This window comes from Guyanagaster necrorhizus (assembly GCF_019112545.1).
Source record: "Guyanagaster necrorhizus MCA 3950 unplaced genomic scaffold BT62scaffold_10, whole genome shotgun sequence".
NCBI lineage: Eukaryota > Fungi > Basidiomycota > Agaricomycetes > Agaricales > Physalacriaceae > Guyanagaster > Guyanagaster necrorhizus.
The window spans coordinates 413,235-433,599 of NW_025064889.1; the positions used below are offsets into that span (position 1 = coordinate 413,235).

The 20,365-nt window shown below is 48.0% G+C and overlaps 8 protein-coding genes across 8 annotated transcripts; 6 read left to right on the forward strand and 2 right to left on the reverse strand.

Moving 5' to 3' along the window:
* Positions 1-933: 933 nt before the first annotated feature.
* BT62DRAFT_1075321 (uncharacterized protein) lies at positions 934-1,766 on the forward strand. Its single transcript, XM_043179108.1, has 3 exons — positions 934-1,141; positions 1,201-1,349; positions 1,406-1,766. Exons 1-2 carry the CDS (start codon positions 950-952, stop codon positions 1,330-1,332), a joined length of 324 nt encoding a protein of 107 aa, XP_043040739.1. The 5' UTR covers positions 934-949; the 3' UTR covers positions 1,333-1,349; positions 1,406-1,766.
* Positions 1,558-4,609, reverse strand: BT62DRAFT_993535 (Noc2-domain-containing protein). Its single transcript, XM_043190413.1, has 12 exons — positions 4,326-4,609; positions 4,201-4,270; positions 4,074-4,152; positions 3,783-4,018; positions 3,620-3,725; positions 3,480-3,570; positions 3,240-3,426; positions 3,073-3,186; positions 2,834-3,022; positions 2,615-2,781; positions 1,964-2,558; positions 1,558-1,909 (listed from the first exon to the last, which is right to left on the reverse strand). The coding sequence occupies exons 1-12, from the start codon at positions 4,526-4,528 to the stop codon at positions 1,874-1,876; spliced, it is 2,073 nt and encodes a 690-aa protein (XP_043040740.1). The 5' UTR covers positions 4,529-4,609; the 3' UTR covers positions 1,558-1,873.
* Positions 4,610-6,126: 1,517 nt separating this feature from the next.
* BT62DRAFT_931078 (uncharacterized protein) lies at positions 6,127-7,326 on the forward strand. The gene has a single exon (XM_043186059.1). It carries the CDS (start codon positions 6,220-6,222, stop codon positions 7,171-7,173), a length of 954 nt encoding a protein of 317 aa, XP_043040741.1. The 5' UTR covers positions 6,127-6,219; the 3' UTR covers positions 7,174-7,326.
* Positions 7,276-8,447, forward strand: BT62DRAFT_71171 (SFT2-domain-containing protein). Its single transcript, XM_043181978.1, has 8 exons — positions 7,276-7,430; positions 7,480-7,644; positions 7,693-7,764; positions 7,821-7,847; positions 7,901-7,927; positions 7,979-8,096; positions 8,147-8,188; positions 8,243-8,447. The coding sequence occupies exons 1-8, from the start codon at positions 7,378-7,380 to the stop codon at positions 8,351-8,353; spliced, it is 615 nt and encodes a 204-aa protein (XP_043040742.1). The 5' UTR covers positions 7,276-7,377; the 3' UTR covers positions 8,354-8,447.
* On the reverse strand, positions 8,287-15,348 carry BT62DRAFT_931081 (uncharacterized protein). The gene is made up of 12 exons (XM_043186060.1): positions 15,124-15,348; positions 14,623-15,072; positions 10,231-14,574; positions 10,009-10,173; positions 9,691-9,962; positions 9,502-9,643; positions 9,349-9,450; positions 9,215-9,289; positions 9,022-9,161; positions 8,850-8,973; positions 8,608-8,795; positions 8,287-8,554 (listed from the first exon to the last, which is right to left on the reverse strand). The coding sequence occupies exons 1-12, from the start codon at positions 15,293-15,295 to the stop codon at positions 8,435-8,437; spliced, it is 6,294 nt and encodes a 2,097-aa protein (XP_043040743.1). The 5' UTR covers positions 15,296-15,348; the 3' UTR covers positions 8,287-8,434.
* Positions 15,349-15,776: 428 nt separating this feature from the next.
* BT62DRAFT_1004820 (uncharacterized protein) lies at positions 15,777-17,628 on the forward strand (the record flags this gene model as incomplete). Its single annotated transcript, XM_043177088.1, has 6 exons — positions 15,777-16,117; positions 16,208-16,338; positions 16,395-16,616; positions 16,672-17,153; positions 17,214-17,223; positions 17,288-17,628. The coding sequence occupies 6 exons, from the start codon at positions 15,777-15,779 to the stop codon at positions 17,626-17,628; spliced, it is 1,527 nt and encodes a 508-aa protein (XP_043040744.1).
* BT62DRAFT_71310 (uncharacterized protein) lies at positions 17,422-19,087 on the forward strand. The gene is made up of 5 exons (XM_043181986.1): positions 17,422-17,775; positions 17,827-18,146; positions 18,199-18,770; positions 18,829-18,922; positions 18,992-19,087. Exons 1-4 carry the CDS (start codon positions 17,629-17,631, stop codon positions 18,870-18,872), a joined length of 1,083 nt encoding a protein of 360 aa, XP_043040745.1. The 5' UTR covers positions 17,422-17,628; the 3' UTR covers positions 18,873-18,922; positions 18,992-19,087.
* BT62DRAFT_71305 (uncharacterized protein) lies at positions 19,053-20,200 on the forward strand. The gene is made up of 3 exons (XM_043181984.1): positions 19,053-19,164; positions 19,219-19,644; positions 19,706-20,200. Exons 2-3 carry the CDS (start codon positions 19,287-19,289, stop codon positions 19,978-19,980), a joined length of 633 nt encoding a protein of 210 aa, XP_043040746.1. The 5' UTR covers positions 19,053-19,164; positions 19,219-19,286; the 3' UTR covers positions 19,981-20,200.
* The last annotated feature ends 165 nt before the right edge of the window (positions 20,201-20,365 follow it).

A 20,365-nucleotide genomic window follows, 5' to 3' on the forward strand; every position in this document is an offset into this window, starting at 1 on the left:
CTGCAGTAAGGTGTCGCGAACTCGTCATTTCATTGAAAGGTGAAAGGGTGTGATGCGGAGTCAGTCACTTACTTCCCTGAAAGATGTAAACTGCGAGACGGATTAGGCCGGTCAATCCGCCGTCGCCCACGAAGCAGCATGGTGCCGTAACGGGAGGGGAAAACCCTGCCTAGATACAGGATACATGCATGACGGCTATAGCACTGGGATGCCATACGCAAGTATTAGAACCTGCTTCATGAGTAAAATATTGCAAAGTCAACAGCACCCCGTCAACAGCACCCCTTCCGTCGGTGGCAAACAGCTCAGACTAAATAGGTAAATGTTTGCGAGAGAAGACGAGTTGCGAGGCAAGAAACTTCGAGAATACAAAACACAGGGTACGGCTCAGAGTAGATGCACTAAGCCTGGATACTAAGTCAATGGACCTGTTCTGTTCCTTGATCCTTTCACCGATGCATTCGGGGGAAGAAATTCATGCCAGTGAGCGAATATTTGAAGCGGGCCGATGCGAAGGGACTCAGCAATAGACAAAATAGAATGCTCTATACAAAGTTATTCGGAAATGAACAGCGTTTCAGATGTAAAAACTTGGTAAAAATCATTGAAACGATACTTAGTTAGTTATATTAGGACTTTTTTTTTTTTTTCAAGTTGTCCATGTAATACTAGAACCACAGTCCAAGCCTAGCTTGAAAAGACACGCTAGCCCCAAAAGCTGAACAAATATATCGTCAAGAAAGGATACAAACATTGCCGAGGTCGTGTTTTCAGTTGGTCTCAAAGGGGAGGAATTGTAAGGGACGTGGGAACGCTGAATTCACGCCGCCTTCGGGAAAGCGGCATCTGGGGTCCGGCCCGCAATTGAAATTCTGTTCCGGCTCTACTTGGTACCAGTACGACCTTTTTTTGTTTTTTCTGTTCTAAAGGTCGCAGCCAATAACAGGAAATGGCAGCATCACGAGTCGCATCTCGCCAATTATCCCAGCATCTGTCCACTATCGCAACAAAATGGGTGCAGGATCCGTTCCGTCACATTCAGCTCTCGGTGTTTCTCGAGTCGCTAGCCAAGCATCCCAGGCTAACGCCTCAAGCAGTTGAGGCCGCTAGTGCGCTCCAGAACAACATCGTATTCAACAAAGTACGCTTCTCCCGCGAACCTCTTGTTTTCCGTCCGTCTGGATGCTGTTTTTTTATTAGTATCCACTGTCGCCGAAAACTTTGGAACCCGCTTCGGTACCGCTGCATTATTCACGACTTGTTGAAGGAATGGAGAAAAGCGCTCAAGGGATCGGTCGGCCGTGGTGGAAGGCCTTTTTTGGCGTCTGGTAGTGACGTCCACTTTGCAGGTGGGTCAGCCACTCTGATCGTATCTCCGAATACAGGTGCTCAACCATCTCTACAGCTGTTATGGTATATGGTCATGTTTCCCCGAGGGTACTGTTGTGTACTACAAGCCACGTCGATAGCTACCGGCATTTCGGACGCATTTCCTGGGCTATCAGATCGCACGAAAAAGCAGGAACGAGTTACACGTTCATTGAAGTTCCGCAAGTTCGGAGGACGAAAGTCACGGAACTATTCATAAAAGATTTACTGACACTAATTCATGGAAATATCTTCTGTCCCTGAATCATATACACTTCCACGGGTTTCAGGTCTCGTTATCGCATATTTTGAATTCCGTTGTAAATCGTGCCTGAGCAGTCATAGTTGGCGTCTGTCTTTAGGGTAGTTGCAACCTTGACAACGATTATTGAAACCGCAGGTATTACAACTGCGCATACAAATCATGGCACGTAAGAGCAGAGATCACAAAAAAATCCTCGCAAATTAAATGTAATGGCAACGACGAAACGTGTACGGTCGTCAGCTAGTCAGATAGAATTTCGGCTTTGCCTTCACGAGCCTAAGATAGATATTGATTAGCAGCGGACGCATGAAGAAGTGACAAAATACATACTTTTTCGACCAACTCTCTTCTTTTTTCTCGGACTTTCCGCTGGACCTTGACATATCGTGCCAATGGTGAGTCCCCAGCCTTACCCTTGGTCTCTTCCTGCCATGCATCAACATCACCTTGTCGTCCGGGTGCAATTTTGAGGTTCTTCCGACGAGATTCAACCCACCTGGCACTCTCCTCCATACGCTCAATCAAAGTCTTAACGACACCCAGATCTTTCCCAGACCCTGACCCAACCCTTGCCGCCTTCAGACTTCTTCTTAGTGTGACAAGGATGGGTATGGCTATCTCAGGAAACGCGATGCTCCCCTGCACCGCGGCGGTCGATAGCCACTCCGCGAGTAGGAAGGACGATTCCTCGATCAACCCCTCAACATAAACTCTAGTCTTTTGGTACTGCTGTGGGCAGCGGATCTGTACTTCAAAGTCCAGAGGTCTCAGTGTGCTTGGTTTTGATGGAGACGACAGGGTAGATGCGAGAATCGGTAGAAGGTAAGGCGAGATAGGAATGTAGATTTGTGTATGCCGTGTTAAATGCAACAGGGAACGAATGACATGCAGATGGAACGGATATGATCTATTGCTGGAAATGAGCCTGAAGACGCCGTAAGAAAGTGGTTTGTCAACGATGAATCGACGGATTCGACCTACTTGATGGCACCGAGGCTAACCTGGACAAGAGGATAGATCAGTGGTTTTAGTTCGCTGTCGCCATCTTCCTGGGAACCGGGATCCACGTCGCAGGCGCGGGCAAGCACTAACGACCAAAAGTCGATCGAATGGACGTACTGCCAGTTGTATACCTGCTTGTATGACTCCTAAAGAATTACATTTTAGATTGCGGGATAGCAGGACACTAAAACTGAGTACCTTGGATTTCAGTTTCATGCTATTGCGTAGATGAATGGCTAATTGTCGGATATATCCAAACGCGAGTTGATACGATGCCGCATGATCCAAGCAGAAGATCTCTGAAGCGGAATTCTTCATCAGATTGATGGCAGGGATGGTATGTACGGTAGTGGATTTTGAGGAACGGACAAGAGTGAGGTATGTTCCCTGGCATCGGCTTTAAGTCCGAAAGGCGTGCAGTTCAGAAAAAAAACTACCTTGAGCACATTGTCCAGGATGGATTCATCCGTGGCCGAAGCGAGTCTTCTTATGGCGAGGAAGGATGCTATCCGTATACTATCTCCGGCGCTCGACCATAATTCTAGACATTTCTGAAGTAGATAATGTCAGTGATGCTATAAGAAGAACTAAAAAAGTAACTTACTTTAAGATAAAGTTTTATGGTTTTACGGCTACTAACTACATACGGAACGATCTTGGCACTTTCAGTGACTGCGAGCTCGATCATCTCATTGTCAGTGAGCTGAGAAAGGAGGTGAATGATGTTGTGAAAACAAGACAATATAAGTTTCTGTAAAGTCTTGAACTTTTGAGTTTGTGTAGGAGGTTTACTTGAAATTCAGGTTAGAAGGCGACAAGCACATGGTAAAGACGAGGACCTTACAATTTGCCGTTTGGCAACTTCTTGTACGGCACATGGTGTTCCAAGACCACGGGAGTAAATCTCAAAGCAGTGGTGATCAACTTGTTGTAGACTAGTTCTCATGTCAGCCCTGTTGGAAGAGGTAATATGTCAAAACGTACCAGAAGAGTTATCTATGCTCCATGCCAACATCTGATCCTCCTCATTCATATGCACAGCCGACTTGAAAGCGACAAGCAGTTTACGTAGGGCACGAAGAGATCGATGCTATACGACAGAACAGAATATCAATGATGATCAAGAAGTGGGAAGGATGCAATTTACCTCGAGGAGAGCCTTCTGCCACCCTCGAATGATGTCGCTTGAAAGAATGGGACGTGCAACGGCTTCATCCATGACAGCGTCCCCTTCGCTGTCCTCGTCCTGGTCACCATGGTCCGCAGCGTCCGCAGAAGGATTGAAGTCCAGGAGCTCCTTGTCGTTGTCCTGCAAGTATTTATAGAATTCCGGATCCGTTTCCGCGAGTTTGGCTAATTCCGTAAGGTGATTTCGACCTTCATCTGAGAAGTGATGAATCAGAAGACTCCAGACATCTCATCCGTGGGCGCAGCGAACCATCTTCCAAGCCGTCGACATCAGCAAATGAATCGTTGTCACTCGCGGCATCTTCCTCATTGTCGGAGTCGTCCGTACCCTGCGAAAAACATCAAAAGTGTTCAATCAGATGCAGAGAGAGACGGACCTCCGACTGGTCACCGTCGGCGTCAGATCCTTCCATGAATCCAGCACCCAAAATGTCATCCACAGTCATTCTATTGTATCATGTTATCAAGTGTAATGAATGTATTGAACTTGAACATAACGTACCCTTTCCTAGTAGGCTTCTCTTCAACTTCCTCATCATCATCCATGTCGTCGTCGACGTCGTCGACGACTTTTGACTTTGCCCTGCCGGATTTCTTCCCCTGAACTTTCTTCCGTACTTGCTGGTGCTTCCGTCTCGCTTCGATGGTTTTCTTGAGCTGTCCACTGGAAGCGAACTTTTTCATAGACTTTGAGGCCTTGCCCATTTTTGTAGAGCACGACGCGCGAGTTGTGAATGTATATAGGACAGTAAGCAGGCCAAGGCGCCGCGGATAGTAATAGCGCCGACAGCAAAAGAAATTTTGAGGAATCACGTGAGACTGATCATTTGCATCTATTTGACCTGGAGGGCAGGCCAATTGAAGTTTTGCCGATTCCTGAGGAATCAAGGATCCAATATTTCTTTCAAATTTCGACGAAGGTTAGCAGATCTGTAAAGATCTGCCTCTAAACGTGTTTATGAAAAGATAAATTTGACGCGTAAAACTTCTTCTCCCTGAAATTTATTTCTCTCACAGTTTGACTTGAATTTGACAGTTGTCTTATTCAAATTGTGAATTCACGTACAGTAGTATCATATCGCACATTTAGGCTCGATCGGTACCGCCTAAATGTACCGTCGAGGATATCTACTGAACACCCTCTGTCGTTTTTAAAACTCACTCGACACTCGTCTACCTTGCGAAAAGGCGGTCAAATCTTGTGCTTCCTGCTGGCACTGCTCGAATACCAACCATATCAGACGCTTAGCTCCACCAGGATATCGGATGCCGATTCTCGCGTCGCGTTTCCATCCTTACACTGTGTCACGTTAAATCATCGCGAAATTTGACGACTCAAAACTTCGTATTCACCTGCATCAGCTGACTGCGACTATCGTTCCCAGAGTGCATGGTGCTGAATGGTACCGCCTCAGTATCGTGCAGAAAATCGAAAAACAAACGTTCCCATCCCGTTCATATTTTCCCCTTGTACCTTTTTTTCCTAGCTGCGAAATATATCGAGTCGAAAGTCTACGTAGTAACCCCAGGCTGCACTGGCAGCAATAGACCGTTTCATTTGCGAGATTTCCAGGGGTTTGTTGACCGTGAGAAGATTGGGCACCGAGCCAATAACGCGTATTAAAGACGGTATTGCCGTGTAGTTCATCGACGACGGCAACGGCGGTGAGGGCAGCTCCCGAATTGGTAATGTTTTTCTTTCTTATCTTTATGGCGGCAATGCTCACCTCCCTTTGTTCTGTTCCAGGTTTTTTTTAATCGCCGCTGAACGCGATTTTCACGTATCTCTTTCTGTCCCATGCCTCCCATCCGAGCACACGAAGTCATAGAATTATCTGACGACGAGTCGGACCATTTTTCCATCTCTCTAGCTCCTATAAAGTCTAGAAGTGCCACTCTTGTCGAGCGGTCGCCGTCACTGGAAATCAAGTCCAAAAACGCGTCGCTAAAGCGTCATCCTCATTCCCGTGGTCCAGGAAAGCCTTCCATTGTCGCTCGTACAGCCGTCGACGACTCAAGAGGGTTTCCAAGAAGCGTTTTGCGGTCCTTTGTAGAGAGCCAGCCCGTCCCGAGTTCAGTCACCATTTCTGGCCAAAAGCTCACGCCTACCAAAGGCTTTAACATTTTCTGGTTCTGGTGTGCAGAGCGAAAATTGATAGATGATAGGAGGAGAGATCGTCTTCCCGCGCCGTATGTCTTACTTACCCATCTCCCATCAAAGATTGACTGCTGAGTCTAACCCCCTAAGGTGGACGGATGACGCCATCCTTCGGGATAATTTCTTCTGCAATACGTTCCGCGTTCTTGACAAAGTGTCACAATTTATCATTAAGGAGGTCATCGGAAAAGGACCAAGAGAACCGAGGGAAATACTCTTTAGAGTCTTACTTTTCAACATGTTTACCAGACCGGCGACTTGGGAATACCTTGAAGAAGAGTTGGGTCCCTTGACGTGGAAATCGTACGACCAGGACAAATACTTTTCTGTCCTGTCCAAGGCGAAGAGGAGAGGAGTAAAACTTTACACCGGTGCCTTTCAGAAACCTGCACCATTCTTCGGTTTTGGAGACAACTTCAAAAACCACCTTGCCTTGCTCGAGGTCTGGATGACTAGAGACCACCTTCTGGATCAGATCAACAAAGCTTACTATCTTGCTGATGTCTTCGAATTCATGGCTTCGTTCCCCGGCATGGCAAACTTTACCGGCTACCAGCTCTTGCTGAACCTCGGCTACACCGAGCTCTTGCAGTTCTCCGGTATGGACTTTGTCGTACCTGGACTAGGTGCTCAGTCGGGTCTCGTAAAGCTTTTCGGTGATAGCTTGAAGAAGGCGAAGGCGAATGTCCCTGGCATTGAGGTCGACATCATTGAGTGGATGGCGAAGCATCAGAAGCAACATTTTCAGCGCTTGGGACTCCACTGTCCGGTATTAGGGCGAGATAATCTGCCCATGGAGCTTGCAGATGTCGAACACGCTATTTGTGAGGTCGACAAGTACCTGCGAATGTCACATCCATCGCTGAAGGGATTACACGATCGCACGCACAACAAGAGGGCTAATTTCAAGCCCTCGAGTAACTGTCCTGCGATACCTACCCTTCCCAAGGCCTGGAGCCATCCGGCCCGCAAAATCATCCGAGTTCGACCCAAGAGACCCCGGATTAACAAACGCTACACCGTCGCCTACATCGGAGACATGGTGAAGGATAAGAAGGGTAAGGTTCTCTACAAGGTGTTCTGGGAGAACTATAGGGATGATCAGGCTACGTGGGAGCCGGAGGATGAGCTGATGGAGGATGCCCCTTTGAAGGTGGAAGAGTTTTTGGAGAGCCGGAGGCACAGGCACTAAATTTGTGTGAGTATTTTTTTTCCCTGTTGGTTCTTTTGAATTTTTCGTTGCTTTGCTGTCCAGTCCATAATGTATATCTAGCTGTATATATCATAATCACGTCCTATTTCTTGTGTAGTGTACCTGTCTCGAAGTAATCGGATACCATCGTCGCTGTGCTTACATCTGCATCCGGGTCGGTGACCGATCTCTACTTTCACCGTCATGGCGCCTGCGTCTTCAGAGCAGAATTTTCGGGCAAACTTGCAGCAATTCAGGTCGGCCATGACATCGAGCATACCTTGTTAGTGTCCTAACCTGCTGTAGGTGGTCGAGGGGTGTAACCGACGATTCACAGCCCCCGCAGACGCAGCCGTCCTCCAATCCTTTCTCGAGGTTCTATCAATCTATTGCCGGCGACTACGTACCCCTACGCTCGAGCGAGCGAAGTAATGAAGAAGAGGCCTGGTTTGCGTTGTCAAGCTGGGAAAGGTCCGTTTCCCAACACTGTCAACATTTCTGAAAACTGAGGAGCTACAGGCTTCTGGGATTCGGGGCGTGTCTCATTGGTGCCGCGGTCTGCTTCTTCATTGCATTCTTAACTATCTTGCGGTGCGTTCCATGTCCTGGGGCCCTCGATATGTTCAGCTGATCAAGCGTACATCCAGGCCGACCAAGTTTGCTCTCTCGTTCAGGCATGTTCGCGTGCGTTTCTTTGCTTTGAGGCTATACTTACGGGCCACGTCAGCCTTGGGAGTTTACTGGTTATGTTTGGGTAAGTCGCTGTTCCTCAATTGTCGTCTTGTTACCAATAGGTAGCATCCAGCTTTTCCGTTCTTATAGGACCAATAAATCACATCAAGCATCTTGTATCCAAGGAGCGGCTGCCGTTTACTATCGTCTACTTTGGCAGCCTAGGAGCAACCCTTTACTTCTCGTTAGGGGTCCGTTTCTTGTACCTTTCTTTCTTCCACATCTTGACTTCGTTTCATAGCTTCAATCTTTCTTGGGATCATTAATATGCGGTGTGGTCCAGGTGCGCATCCGGTATACAACCAAGTCAGCATCACGCTACTCACGCTTCTTGTAGGTTGTAACCCTACTGGCCTATATACTCGCGTACTTCCCCGGTGGAACCCAAACATTACGACTTGGTGGCCAATTGGCAGCTCGCAGTGCTGGAAGCCTTTTGCCTCGGTAGTGGCATATTGTACTGTGATGCCGACATAATTAAATTTACTGATATACGACTCGGATAAGAAGACCCAGAAAATACAATCAATCAATAATCCATCTCATCAGCGTCGCTTTCATGCAGACCGGCCGTGTCCCGCAACCTACGATCCATGATTTCAATGTAGGTCTGATTGTCTCTCCACTCATTATCCATCATATTCGAACCCTATCACTCACAATCAATGACTGCCGCGCTTTCAGCACAGTAAAGTAACGCACCAGAACTAATGACTTGAGCCGTTGCAGCACGGGCCGAAGTTTATTGCCTATGTCCTGCCGGAACGTTTGAGGGTCAGGCATAGACAGAAGTCTTATGGCATATGCTTTTTCGGAACTCTTTGTACGAGTCTCATCGCAATAGAATAGCATGTGCCTCCACAGCAATAGAAGAATCATCTCAGTAGTATCTATCATATTTCATCAGAAGGAACGATATATGTGGGAAAATTCAATAAACTTACGGATTTCAGTCTTGATATCGTCTTGAAGGCCGTCTCTCATCCGTTCCAGCTCGCGACAGATAAACGAACGTTTTTGAGCAATGTCAAGATCCCGAACAATCACAGCGTCACTGCTGCGGACAACCTGGCTATATCTGTTAGCTTTCATTTCGTAACATTCAAAAAAACTCCCCTCCTCAATGTTCTCAACGCCAATATGGTCCTTCATAGCGAGTTCAGCAGAAATATCAGATATTTGCTTCAGGGTCTCAGCGAGATCATTGTAAACGACATTCAAGGCTTCAATGGCGTCCCCGAGTGTTGGCAAAGTTGCTGCGGAACTTGATTTTAAACCCAATATGGTACTGGAAAGGCAGCATTCTCACCAATGAAGTGGGATCCCCGGTCGTCCAACCTTGGAACAGTAGTTATCGGCGAGAACAAGACATTGATTTCGGGTTCTATATACCGGCGAGTTCATTTAGTCAATTTGAGGTATGATTTAAAAGTGTATGTGAACCTGTGTATTCGCTCGCGGAGCCAATGTATGCGACTAGTGCTTTTCGAAGCAGACGCTCCTTTTGGCGGACATTAACATCAAATCTAGTTTCCGAGCTGAAGCCTATATAGGAACGTCACTCGTTTGCTTTAAGGATAGGTAAGAATAGCCTACCTGACGACAAAACACTTGCGCTGAGCATTTCAGCATCCGTAATCGGCCTCACATCTTGGGTCCAGCGTCCCGTGCCTAGGCATCGTGTAGAAAGGCTCAGCATCGCAGAATGAATAGCGCCGAATCCAGAATTCGTTGATGCCTATTCACGATTAGGAATGAAAGTAAGGACGCTCTTCTGTGACGCACCAGTTCAGTTTTTGGGACCAATGGTAACACGTTAGTGCAGAGAGTAACGAGTAAGTGGATCTCCTCCAACAAAGATAACGAGATATCATCAATCTCGTTTTTCAACAGAATGACGATGGTCGGGCTATGCTTCGATAAGAAATCCAATGCTTGATTGCTTGCGGAAGAATGTTTGGAGCCTAACACAGCTACCACCGCATTCACAAGTTCCAAAGCTGGCATGAACAGTTGGTGGTATCGTTGAACAGCAGAAGGTAAGAAAGAATCTTGATCTAATAGAATATTAGAGCGATTCAACGGACAGAAAGGCATGCAAACCTATAAACGCTTGGTCCCCTTCAGGTCTGGCATCAAGGAAGTCGGATTGAGCCAAGACCGTCACCACATTGGCTTCCAACAAGCGCTCGGCTCCGATTCTGCTCTGAGCAATACGGATGAAAAGAGACATTTTTGATTCGTAGACATAGAGAGCGTTCAGATCATCTGAAAAAGGAACACTGCTCAACAATATATACGAAAACACCGAGACACTGTCCTTACCTGGGTCAGGTTTGAGAACTGATTGCAGTAGCAGATCGGATTCCGCAACACCATGAACAAAGTTGGACAGGATACCGTTGCGAACAAGGCACGACAGCACCGAATTCTGTTTTTCAGCAGCCGAAAGCTGACATAGTGATGTGAGCAGCATGAAGGCGACCGTCTTCCAAACTTCTGTGCCATCGATGGCATCGCGAGATATCATGGTGACGATTCTTTCAAGGTGACCCTTCATCAACGACAAACTGTTTACTTGTATCGGGGATGTCAATGAACCAGTCTGACTCGGCTTTAAAGAGACACTATCGCCGAGGAAATTGTCGCGTGTGGAAGCGGAGAGTGACGATGATAGGGACGCTGACATAGATAAAGAAAGAGAAGACGGATGTCGGAGCTGAGGCTTGCCAGAGGAAATGAGATGCACATAATTGACAATAGAGGCGTAGAGATTGCCACGAACGAATTCCACGTGACTGTTCTCGAGAATGCAATCCAATATGTTCGTCAGGATAGCATACAGCCGCTCTGCAGGAAGACTACTGGTCTCATGATCCCCAGCAACTGTCTGGAGAATCACCTGGTGGTGTCTATCCTCTCGTAACTTCGTGATAGCAGAAAGGGTCATCTCTGCAAGCAAAACAGCCGTCGATTCCTGGAGATCGCTCGTTCGTATGATGGAGGGTAGAACGTGCAGCAAATCAAATAGCATATTCTCTCTGTGATCATGGGGTAGACGATGGAAACATCTCGTCAACGTCATGTCCAGCATCCTTCGCCATGATTCAAAGCCGGTGGCAGCGGCATGGACGATTTCGCGTCGATGGTTCTCCACAGCACAGCTCTCTAAGACGTACGCTGATTCAAATGCTAGTTGCTTAGCATCAGGGGCAGCCATAACCGCGCTACGGGAGTAGAGGGCACGTCTTGCGGTGTTTAAAAGCATCAACAACGCGGACCGATCGATAACTTCGCATCCAGAGACGTCTTTTCGTGTACAGGCGTGGAGATTCAGTTGCCCAAGGAACTTGAGTTCGATGTGTTCGACGGTCAAACTGTCCGTCCAGTCGAATGCAAGCGACTGGAGGAACTCGATAACCCTCATGTGCGACTGCCCCACCTCGTGGAACGTTCGTAACATTTCGTCTTCCCAATCGGCACGGTTGTCGTAGATGGGTTCGCTTCCGAACAATATGGAGAGAAGTTCAGCAACACCCTTTTGGTTACTCTTGTTAGAAAGAACATGGAGTTCTAATGCCACAAGATCGAATATCCATGACCTCGACCGGAGGAAGGAGCTGAAGGACGAAACGGTTGAAGTGACGCGTGATCCATCGCCGTAAAGGACTTCGATGAAAGGATCCGCCAGCACTTCAGGTGCCTGCGAAGGAACAGCAGCAAGGTGGCGAGCAAAGAAATCTTCTCTCGTCCTCAGGTACCTCATCGTAAATTCTGCGGTAGACTGGTCAGCAGACAGCTGGTATATGATCCTGTAGCACCTTTCCGCGAGAGCAGGAAGCCTGATGAACATCGGTGTCGCAAAGGGCGCAAGATCACGATCTTTGCCCTTCCCTTTCAACCGTGGGACACCAGCATTCAATAGATCAAGGATGACATTGACACACGTCTTTTGTGCACCCAGTGCATGAGGGTCCTGAACCTGCTGATCCTTCTTCGTGCTTCCAAAGAGTAGGAAGTACGCGATATTGGGATGTGATTGTGTAGACTGTGTGTTCTGAATCAACAGTTCAAGAACAGAGAGTCTCGTAGCCTGACTCAAATCCGCAGATTCATCCATATCCGGGGCACCAGCGCCGGTGGTTTGTTCGGTGACTGCTTCCGCTACTATAACATCCTCTGTGGACTCGGTCTCTAAGATTTTCATGAATCCCGCTAAGATACGCTCGGAGTTATCGCTCTGCTCAATCAGGATAGCTAGATTGGGCAGAGAAGTCGAAGATGAAAGGATACTAATGATTCGGACCGATAGCAAGACAAGCTCTGGGTATGCCAGATAGGCGACATACGAGGCGAGAGCAGGAACATATTGGGGACCAAATGACAATGATTGGTCGAATTTCGTGAAGTGTGAGCGATGGTGGATCGTTCCCACGGCAGATGCACCTTCAAAATCAGATAGCAGAGGGATGAGAACATCTAAAAAGATGTCCTGGATCTCGAGTACGCGCTGAACGATCCGAAGGACCCTCACAATTGTGCTGGCAAAGAAATGCTCCTCTCCGGCGAAGCCCTTGTCGAAACCTTCGACACCTTCAACAAGATAAGACAGAATGCTGCGTTGGAGCCCTGAACTAGTCAGCATACGGCTCATCACATCATATCCAGGATGTATGAGAAGTGGAATTAAGGCATCGCCCTTTAGCTGACCATTCTCCGCTGCAGCAAGTAAAGACTCGAGATCAAAGCTGGCAAGACACCGCTCGATGAAACACAGACAGAGGTCATTCATCTTCCATCTATCTGTGGGACGCAAATATTCCCGCATCGGAATCTTGGCGAAAACGTTATCGACAACAAAGGCGACAAATGGACCAATGCCAGGCAATCGGTATGGTTGCCCTAGGGTCTCCGGTATAGTTCCTAGAGTCTCCGATTCGAGAATACGATCCTTCAAAGACACTCGGCGCGCCGTGTGAATGAGTGTACTGAGTAGTTTCAGGAATGGAATAGTTGCGGGATACAACCCGTGCGCAGCTTCTATCTCCTCGAGCTCCACCTCAACGCCCTTTGTTGGCAACAGGCCGGCTCGGAAACCGACTTGCAAACCTGCCCTGACATTGATCACCTCCAAACGTTCCATCATTGTCCAAACAGCACGACAAATCTCCACACCTGCCGGTCCTGCACCGGGGTGACAGAAAGCAGATAGCGCCTCAAACAATGCACCTTTGAGTTCGAGTGGAATGCTCAGAGGTAACAGAGACACTAGAGTAGGAATGGCTCGGAAGTGAACATGCGAAGAAATGGCTATCCGAACGGGGATCGAGAAAGTGACGACAGTAGAGAGTAAGCGGAGGAAAGATTGTGCCAGTAAAACATCCTTTGGGCTAACCACCGGTTGCTGAGCTGGTTGAGGTGGTGGCATGGGTGGAGGTACTCCAAAGAGACTCTGACCGAGAGGTTGAACAGGCTGGGTACGGGTCGTGTTAGCGCTTGAAGCCCACGTATCCAGCACGTCGAACACCGTAGCCCATGAGAGCGTTGAGCCCGATGTAGATGACGAAGGTAGAGTGCTTCCCTGAATGACCTCGCCTCCTCCACGGGCCAAAAAATTGTATGCCAGTTCGCTACTCTGCTGTCCCTTAGCCAGCCCCGCGAGCATGTCATACAATGTCATCATCATTGTCGTGTCATGAACCGGAGTTGACCATACTGCCCATTGCAAAAATGCCGGCAACTTCCCCGCGGTTGACTCCAGATATTCCATATAACTCGTATGAGTAGAATCGACGGAAGGCCCAGAACCCCAAAATTGGAGGGCAGATTCAGCAGGCAGGCAGGAGTACAGGATGCCAATAAGCGAATACAACATGCCGATGTCAGTGCGCGGAGACGCAGTCGACTCTGGTGCCGCCGTAGAAAATCGAGAATGGTTGCCGCGAGTGCGATCTGTTCGAGCACTGGACAATACTACATCCTCTTGCCGCTGCTTGATTTTCCGTAGCTCTGAGGAGGCGTGCGTCAACAAAGACCGTATGAGGGTTTCAAACGCGTCGAGCACTGCGGGTTTGAAGTCGTCCGCCGGTATATCTCTCTGTTCTACTTGTTCCGCTGACAATGTGATAGAGTTTAGTAGTGACGGCACGCTAGTGCTGCCCTGTTTCCTTTCTAGATGAATGATAGCAGCAGAAAGGTAAGCGAAGCAATCTCCTTGAACCGCGTTCCATATCTGGCTTTCCAGTTGGTCTGTCTTGAACCCATCCTGGTGCTCTATATTTGGATTTCGATGCCTGAAGTCTGTCAAGAATAAGGTCCACTTCAATAACACGGTGGCTTTCAATCCCGGCTCCTTCCATATCGTTGATGGTCCCAATTTCTGCTTCATGTAAGACACCGTCACCGCATCGTTTGCTATACCATTGCGTAGATGTGCACCAAAACTTTTAGGATCAGCTGGATCGAATGCAGCGAGAATGGTGGCGAGCATATAGTAAGTAATGGGATGGTTGGGATTAGAAAAGAGCCATTCAACGACGCGCATGATTCCAGAGGGAGGCAGAAAGCCCAGACGAGCCATGATGTGAAGAGTTGCAGCGAGATATCGCCGTTCGTACTTGAGGGACTCGTAACGGGCATTCAATATATCAGCACCAAGACTTCCAGTGCCTGGGTTTGCCATCAAGAGAGTGTATCCGAAACTAACACAGGACTCACCTTGCGCTGACGGTGCTATTGTGTTACTTCTTGCACTCTTTCTCGCAGCATCCGTCTTCGACAGTGCAGTTTCCAATGCCCTGAATTCTGTTATGATTTTCAGAGTTAGCGACTCTTCGATGCCTATGCCTTCTGACCCAATGCCTTGAAGCTCCTCCCTGACGAAACGATGAATTTGCGAATAGACGAGAGTGGCATCGGGGGTTTCGGCAATGATAGCTTCGTAGATGTAACGAAGGGAATCGACGAGATGGCGCCGCCTCTGGTGGTATTCGGATATCGCCAATTCAATGGAGTCCACAGGCCCGACATTTGGGTTTTCGGCAACGACTTTTTGGAGTAGTCCAGCAATGTAGCGTTCGGAACAGTCCAGCTGCTGCGAAAGGAATATGACTTGTCGCGCAAACTCTGTGTTCACTGCGACTTGCTTTCCGTTAATCAGAGCCTTACCTACGCCCACAATTAGAGACGACATCAAGGATAGAAATGCCTGATACGCACCAGACTCGACTTCTTTCTGTTCCTGCTGATTCCTTGCCCCAACATCAAAAAGCTTCAACAGACGCGGTTTAGCGACCATGAGCTCGTCAAGGAGTACTTGGCCACCATGGGCGACCTTTTTACCGCTGAGGGTATCAAAGAGGGCCTGACGAAGACGAGAAATAGACTCCATTGAGCCCAATCTGCCGCCACTGAGGACGTTGTTCTTCTTTACGCGCCTACGCGTAAACCCAAACAAGGCTCAATAACAAAGGTCCCGTTTTGGAAGGTCAGACTTCCTCTCAATATTTATATGCGTCCTCCGACTCTTTAAGAGTACAGGACACATACAAAGCCATGGCGTTGCTCGTTGGTGCTTCATTCGACAAGCATCAATAATTTTGTGTTGCTTATATACTTGAAATAATAACACAGAAGCGAAAATGGTACACAGCAACTTCCATGATAGTTGTCTTCTCTTTATAATTCAAAGATAACACTCGCGCAGAGGGTGACGCATAGCAAGGTACTTTACGTTTTCTGTAGTAAGAAAATCACTGACTACTAATGGTATCCCAGAACTATTTCATGATCGTTGGCGTTATTATTGAATCAGGCAGCGCTTGTAGGACTCGTGCACTATTCACGCCTTAGCCCTTTTGACTCCAAACATCATGTCGAACGACTTGGACGCCCGGACTACACGACTGTATGGAATCTTCGAAAATGTCTTACAAGGCAAGCAGTTGGAAAACCAAACCAGCTCCCGATTCCTCGAGGCTCTATGCCTTCACACAGATCCTCCCGCCTGCATCGATAGGATACTTGAGGGCAATATCAGGCTTTCCTCCTTGAGAACTGCATTTCAATCCAATACAACGACCTGTTTTCTTAACGGCCTAGCTACAGATGCCCTCATTTATCTCCAGAATCCAGACATCAGAATGGTCAGTTGCGGTCAATTTCTCACAAAGATCCTGCTTGTCATCGTTGATCCCCCGATCTTCTGGGACGCGTTTGTCGAGGCGTTCAAAGCCAAGCAGCTCTCCTAGAAGGCGCAGCAATATTTTGCATGGTTATTGCATCAGCTCACAGTTGCTCGAAGCGACAATGCGTCCCCTTACGTTCCACTTGTGGAAGAGATGGTCCCCCTCTTCACATCTTCCCCTCCCCTGTATATCCGCACCATTGCTCAAAAAATCCGTTGTTTCATCTCCCTTGCCTCCACCTGTCCCGGTATCGTTTTTCATGGTGACCTTCATCCTGGCGGCCGGCATGATATGATTTTCCAGACTTTCGTCAAATCGCTATCCTACCTACTCCTGACGAGATCGCGTCCATAGAAGCGCCCTTTCTCCGCCCTAGCTGGGCGCTTGATGACCCTGGTATCGAAGATCATCGTGAGGCGCTGTATCTGGACAACCAGTTCAGGTTAATGCGTGAGGACATGATCCATGAACTGCGGAAAGAACTCCATATCGTACTCGATAAACAGACAGGCCGAAAGCATCGAGGTTTGGTGGTGCATAGGATGAAGATAATCGGTGTCAACCTAGGTGATGACTTTAGGAGGAAGAAATTTGCGGTCAGCTTTCGCTGTGAGGATGGATGCTCTTCCACAGCTTCGAAAGCTGGACAGTCACTCCCAGCGAAGGGCATATCTGAAGAACAACACCCGGCTGTTGAAGTATCAGTCGTTGACTTGCTTGATGGTTGGCGAATCTTTTTCAGCGTTTCCTTGTGTTCGTCGAGACAAGGAGCTACCGGCAAAAAGGCCTCCAGAGATTGTGTTAGAATTGGAGGACGAAACGTCAATCATCAGTTTACTGTTGAAGATGAGACCATCTACTCTGTTCAAGATATTACAGATTGACACCGCTCTCTTTGCTTACGAGCCTGTGCTGAATACTCTGAAGCGCATGCAGGCGTTTCCGCTTTCCCGAGAACTCTTATTCTGGAGAGAGGGTGATACTATGGGTAGACCGGACTATCCCGTTGGTTTGCGCAAAGCCATCTCCGCACTGGACAAGAGTGTGGGTGATTTATGTGACGTAATTCACTTAGATAAACCAATCGTTCTGGACCAATCACAGAGGGTTTCTATTATATAGGCTCCTCCAGGTATGCTCATTATCCATAGAAACCTTACTTCTTATTCAGAGTCCAATCACGGTTGAACCGCTAGGCACTGGGAAATCGTTTATCGGCGCGCTTCTGGCCAAAGTTATCCACGATTCCTCCGATCTGAAAATCCTTGTAGTCTGTTACACCAACCATGCGCTGGATCAATTCCTCGAGGAACTCCTTGACATTGGGATACCTATTGAGCAGATGGTTCGCATGGGTGGAAAGTACACATCACAGACAAAGTCTATGGCCCTTCAACATCAGCGAAGCCCAACTCGCTTCACTGGCGATGACCATTCGGTCATTAACCAGTGTACAAGTGAAATTGAACGGCTATCGAAAATCTTGGAACGTTCCTTCTTGAAAAATCTGCAGTCGGATATCCCGATTGAAGACTAGATGCGCTATCTGGAACACAGCCAGCCAGCCTTCCACAAGGCTTTTCAAATTCCACCTTCAGAGGACGGAATGATGATTGCAGATGAAAAGGGACGTGCAGTTGATGAATATTATCTTTTTTGCCAGTGGAAAAGGGCTATGATGCAGGTGTGTTTCAAAACAAGCAGAATACCCGCGATGCCTCTGATAATGGCTAAGGAAATACGCCAAAGCCATCTTTCCAAGTGGGAAGACAGAGCAAGGAGGGTGGCTAATGTAATACTTTGTCGCCAGATCCTCCGCTATAACGATCTAATCAATCAATTGACCCATAAGTTTCGAGTGTGGGATGCCGCGGTCCTCCAAAACAAGCAGATCATTGACTGTACGACTATGGCTGCCGCCAAATATGGCCTCGATCTACAAGCAGCCGCTTCTGATGTCGTGCTCGTGGAAGAAGCCGGAGAGGTTCTTGAGAGCCATATCGTGACGGCCTTAGGAAAGGCAGCCAACCAGCTTATCCTAATCGGCGATCACAAGTAAGTCCATTCATGATTCATGACCATCGGGAAGAAACAATGACTTTCATAGGCAACTTCGTCCCAAGGTGAATAATTATGATCTCACAGTGGAAAAAGGCGAAGTCTACGACCTCAACCGGTCTTTGTTTGAACGCCTTGTTCTAAAGGGGTACCCACATCAGACGCTCCATACTCAGCATCGCATGCGCCCTGAGATTTCGGCTCTTGTTCGCCATTTGACATACCCCAATCTTCGTGATGCTCCCAAAACCCAGAACCGTTCTCCTGTACGTGGCCTCCGTGATAACATCGTTTTCATCAACCACCGTCACCTTGAAGATGGTAGTCTGCAGATCATGGATTGTCGTGACCTGGGCTCCACATCTTCGAAGCAGAATCTGTTCGAGGGCAGGATGGTACTGAAGATCGTCAAGTATCTCGTTCAGCAAGGATATGATTCCAGCCAAATGGTTGTGTTGACTCCGTATCTTGTTCAGCTTCATAAGCTTCAGAGAGGGCTCAAGAATGAAGTGGACCCTGTCTTGAATGACATTGATTCATATGGACTCGTACGAGCCGATCTTCTCACGCTCGAAGAGGCACAATCACGCAAGCGATCCCGTCTTCGACTTGCAACCATCGGTATGAACGTTTTGATGAATTTGATTTCCTCCTTCAATTCTGATTAGTTCTCTTCAAGACAATTATCAAGGCGAGGAGTGCGACGCGTCATTGTATCATTAACTCGAAGTAACGTTGATCGTGACGTTGGTTTTATGTTCGCCCCCGAACAGGTCAATGTTTTGCTCTCTCAAGCTAGAGATGGTCTAATCATGATCGGAAATTCGGATACTTTTACACAGGCACGAAAAGGAAGAGCACTTGGCAACAACTCTTCACCGTGTTGAGAGACCGAGGCCATATCTACGATGGACTGCCGGTCAAGTGTGAACAAGCATCCATACCGGACTACGCTGCTTGGTACAGAGGTACAGTTTGAAAAGGGATGCCCTGATGGCGGATGCTCGGAGCCATGGCAAGTCCCCAATAACTCTTTAGGCATCACGTTGCTAACTCTTTGACACTTCAGCGGCGCCAAATTAAATTGTGGCCAATACGTGCCCATTCCTGTGCCATCGACTCCAGGACCATTCAAAGATGCGCTGTCACCAAAAAATCACAAGTCGATGTCCAGAAGATCATGTTCAGTCGAGGAGTGTAGCGAACTCGTCCTTCAGTGCCGCAGATGTGGAAATATTCGCCAGACGACAGGAGGAGCTTCCTCAAAAACTGGACAGGGAGTCAAAATGTAGGGCATTAATTCTGGATGTTCGACGTCCCTCAAATCCTTGGGGTCTGTCCAATCCTGGTCAGATACAAGAGAGGACAACCTTTACTTCCTGGCGTCGAAGCGGTACCGATGCAAGCAAGGAAGACAATATGCATGAGAGGACAGACTCTCCGACAATGAGCACGTCTTCTATGCTCAGCAATTCTCCTTCAGTCACAGCCCAAGGTAAGTGAGTCATCATCGGCAACCTATAAGTTCTTGTTATTCAATTCCAATTTCATACTAGGATCCCGCCAGCGCAAACCGCTTCGTCTCTACCCTCGAACTGGACCTTTGGAATCAGGTTTTGCGAAACCGGATGCTTCATCATTTGATACCGATGCTGATACCACTCGGATAAGCGAAACGAAGGCCATTCAGGGGGGTTCGGCTGATGCTAAGCAGAATATTGAACGGGGCGTGGACGAGTTGTTTGTCACTAGGGATCTGGCGACGGCAGAGCATTATTTCTCTTTGCTTTCCCCAGGGTTTCATTACCTCTTCGTTGAGAAGCTGGTATGAAAAATCGTCAAATCGAAGAGATCGGATGCTCAGCTGGTAGTTGGGCTTTTTGCCCGTGTTTCCAGCGCACGCTGGCACCTTTGCTCCCGCAAAGTTTTCGAGGAAGGATTTAACAGGGTTGCCAAAGATATCGACGACATCGCTATTGATCATCCCATGGCACTCGAGTTGATGCACCTCATGAAAAAGGGTGCGGCGTTCGACGAGGCGCATCGGGCTAGACTCTGACACACTTTCAATGTGAAAGATTGCAGTCCTAGTCTCTCTGGCACGTAAAGCCAACCAAGCGGGAGTTGGTGATCGGGACCTAATCTCTATATTACTATCATATTTCTGCAATGCTCAGGCTGTTGGATTTACGGTAGTCTATATATTCTTCTACGAC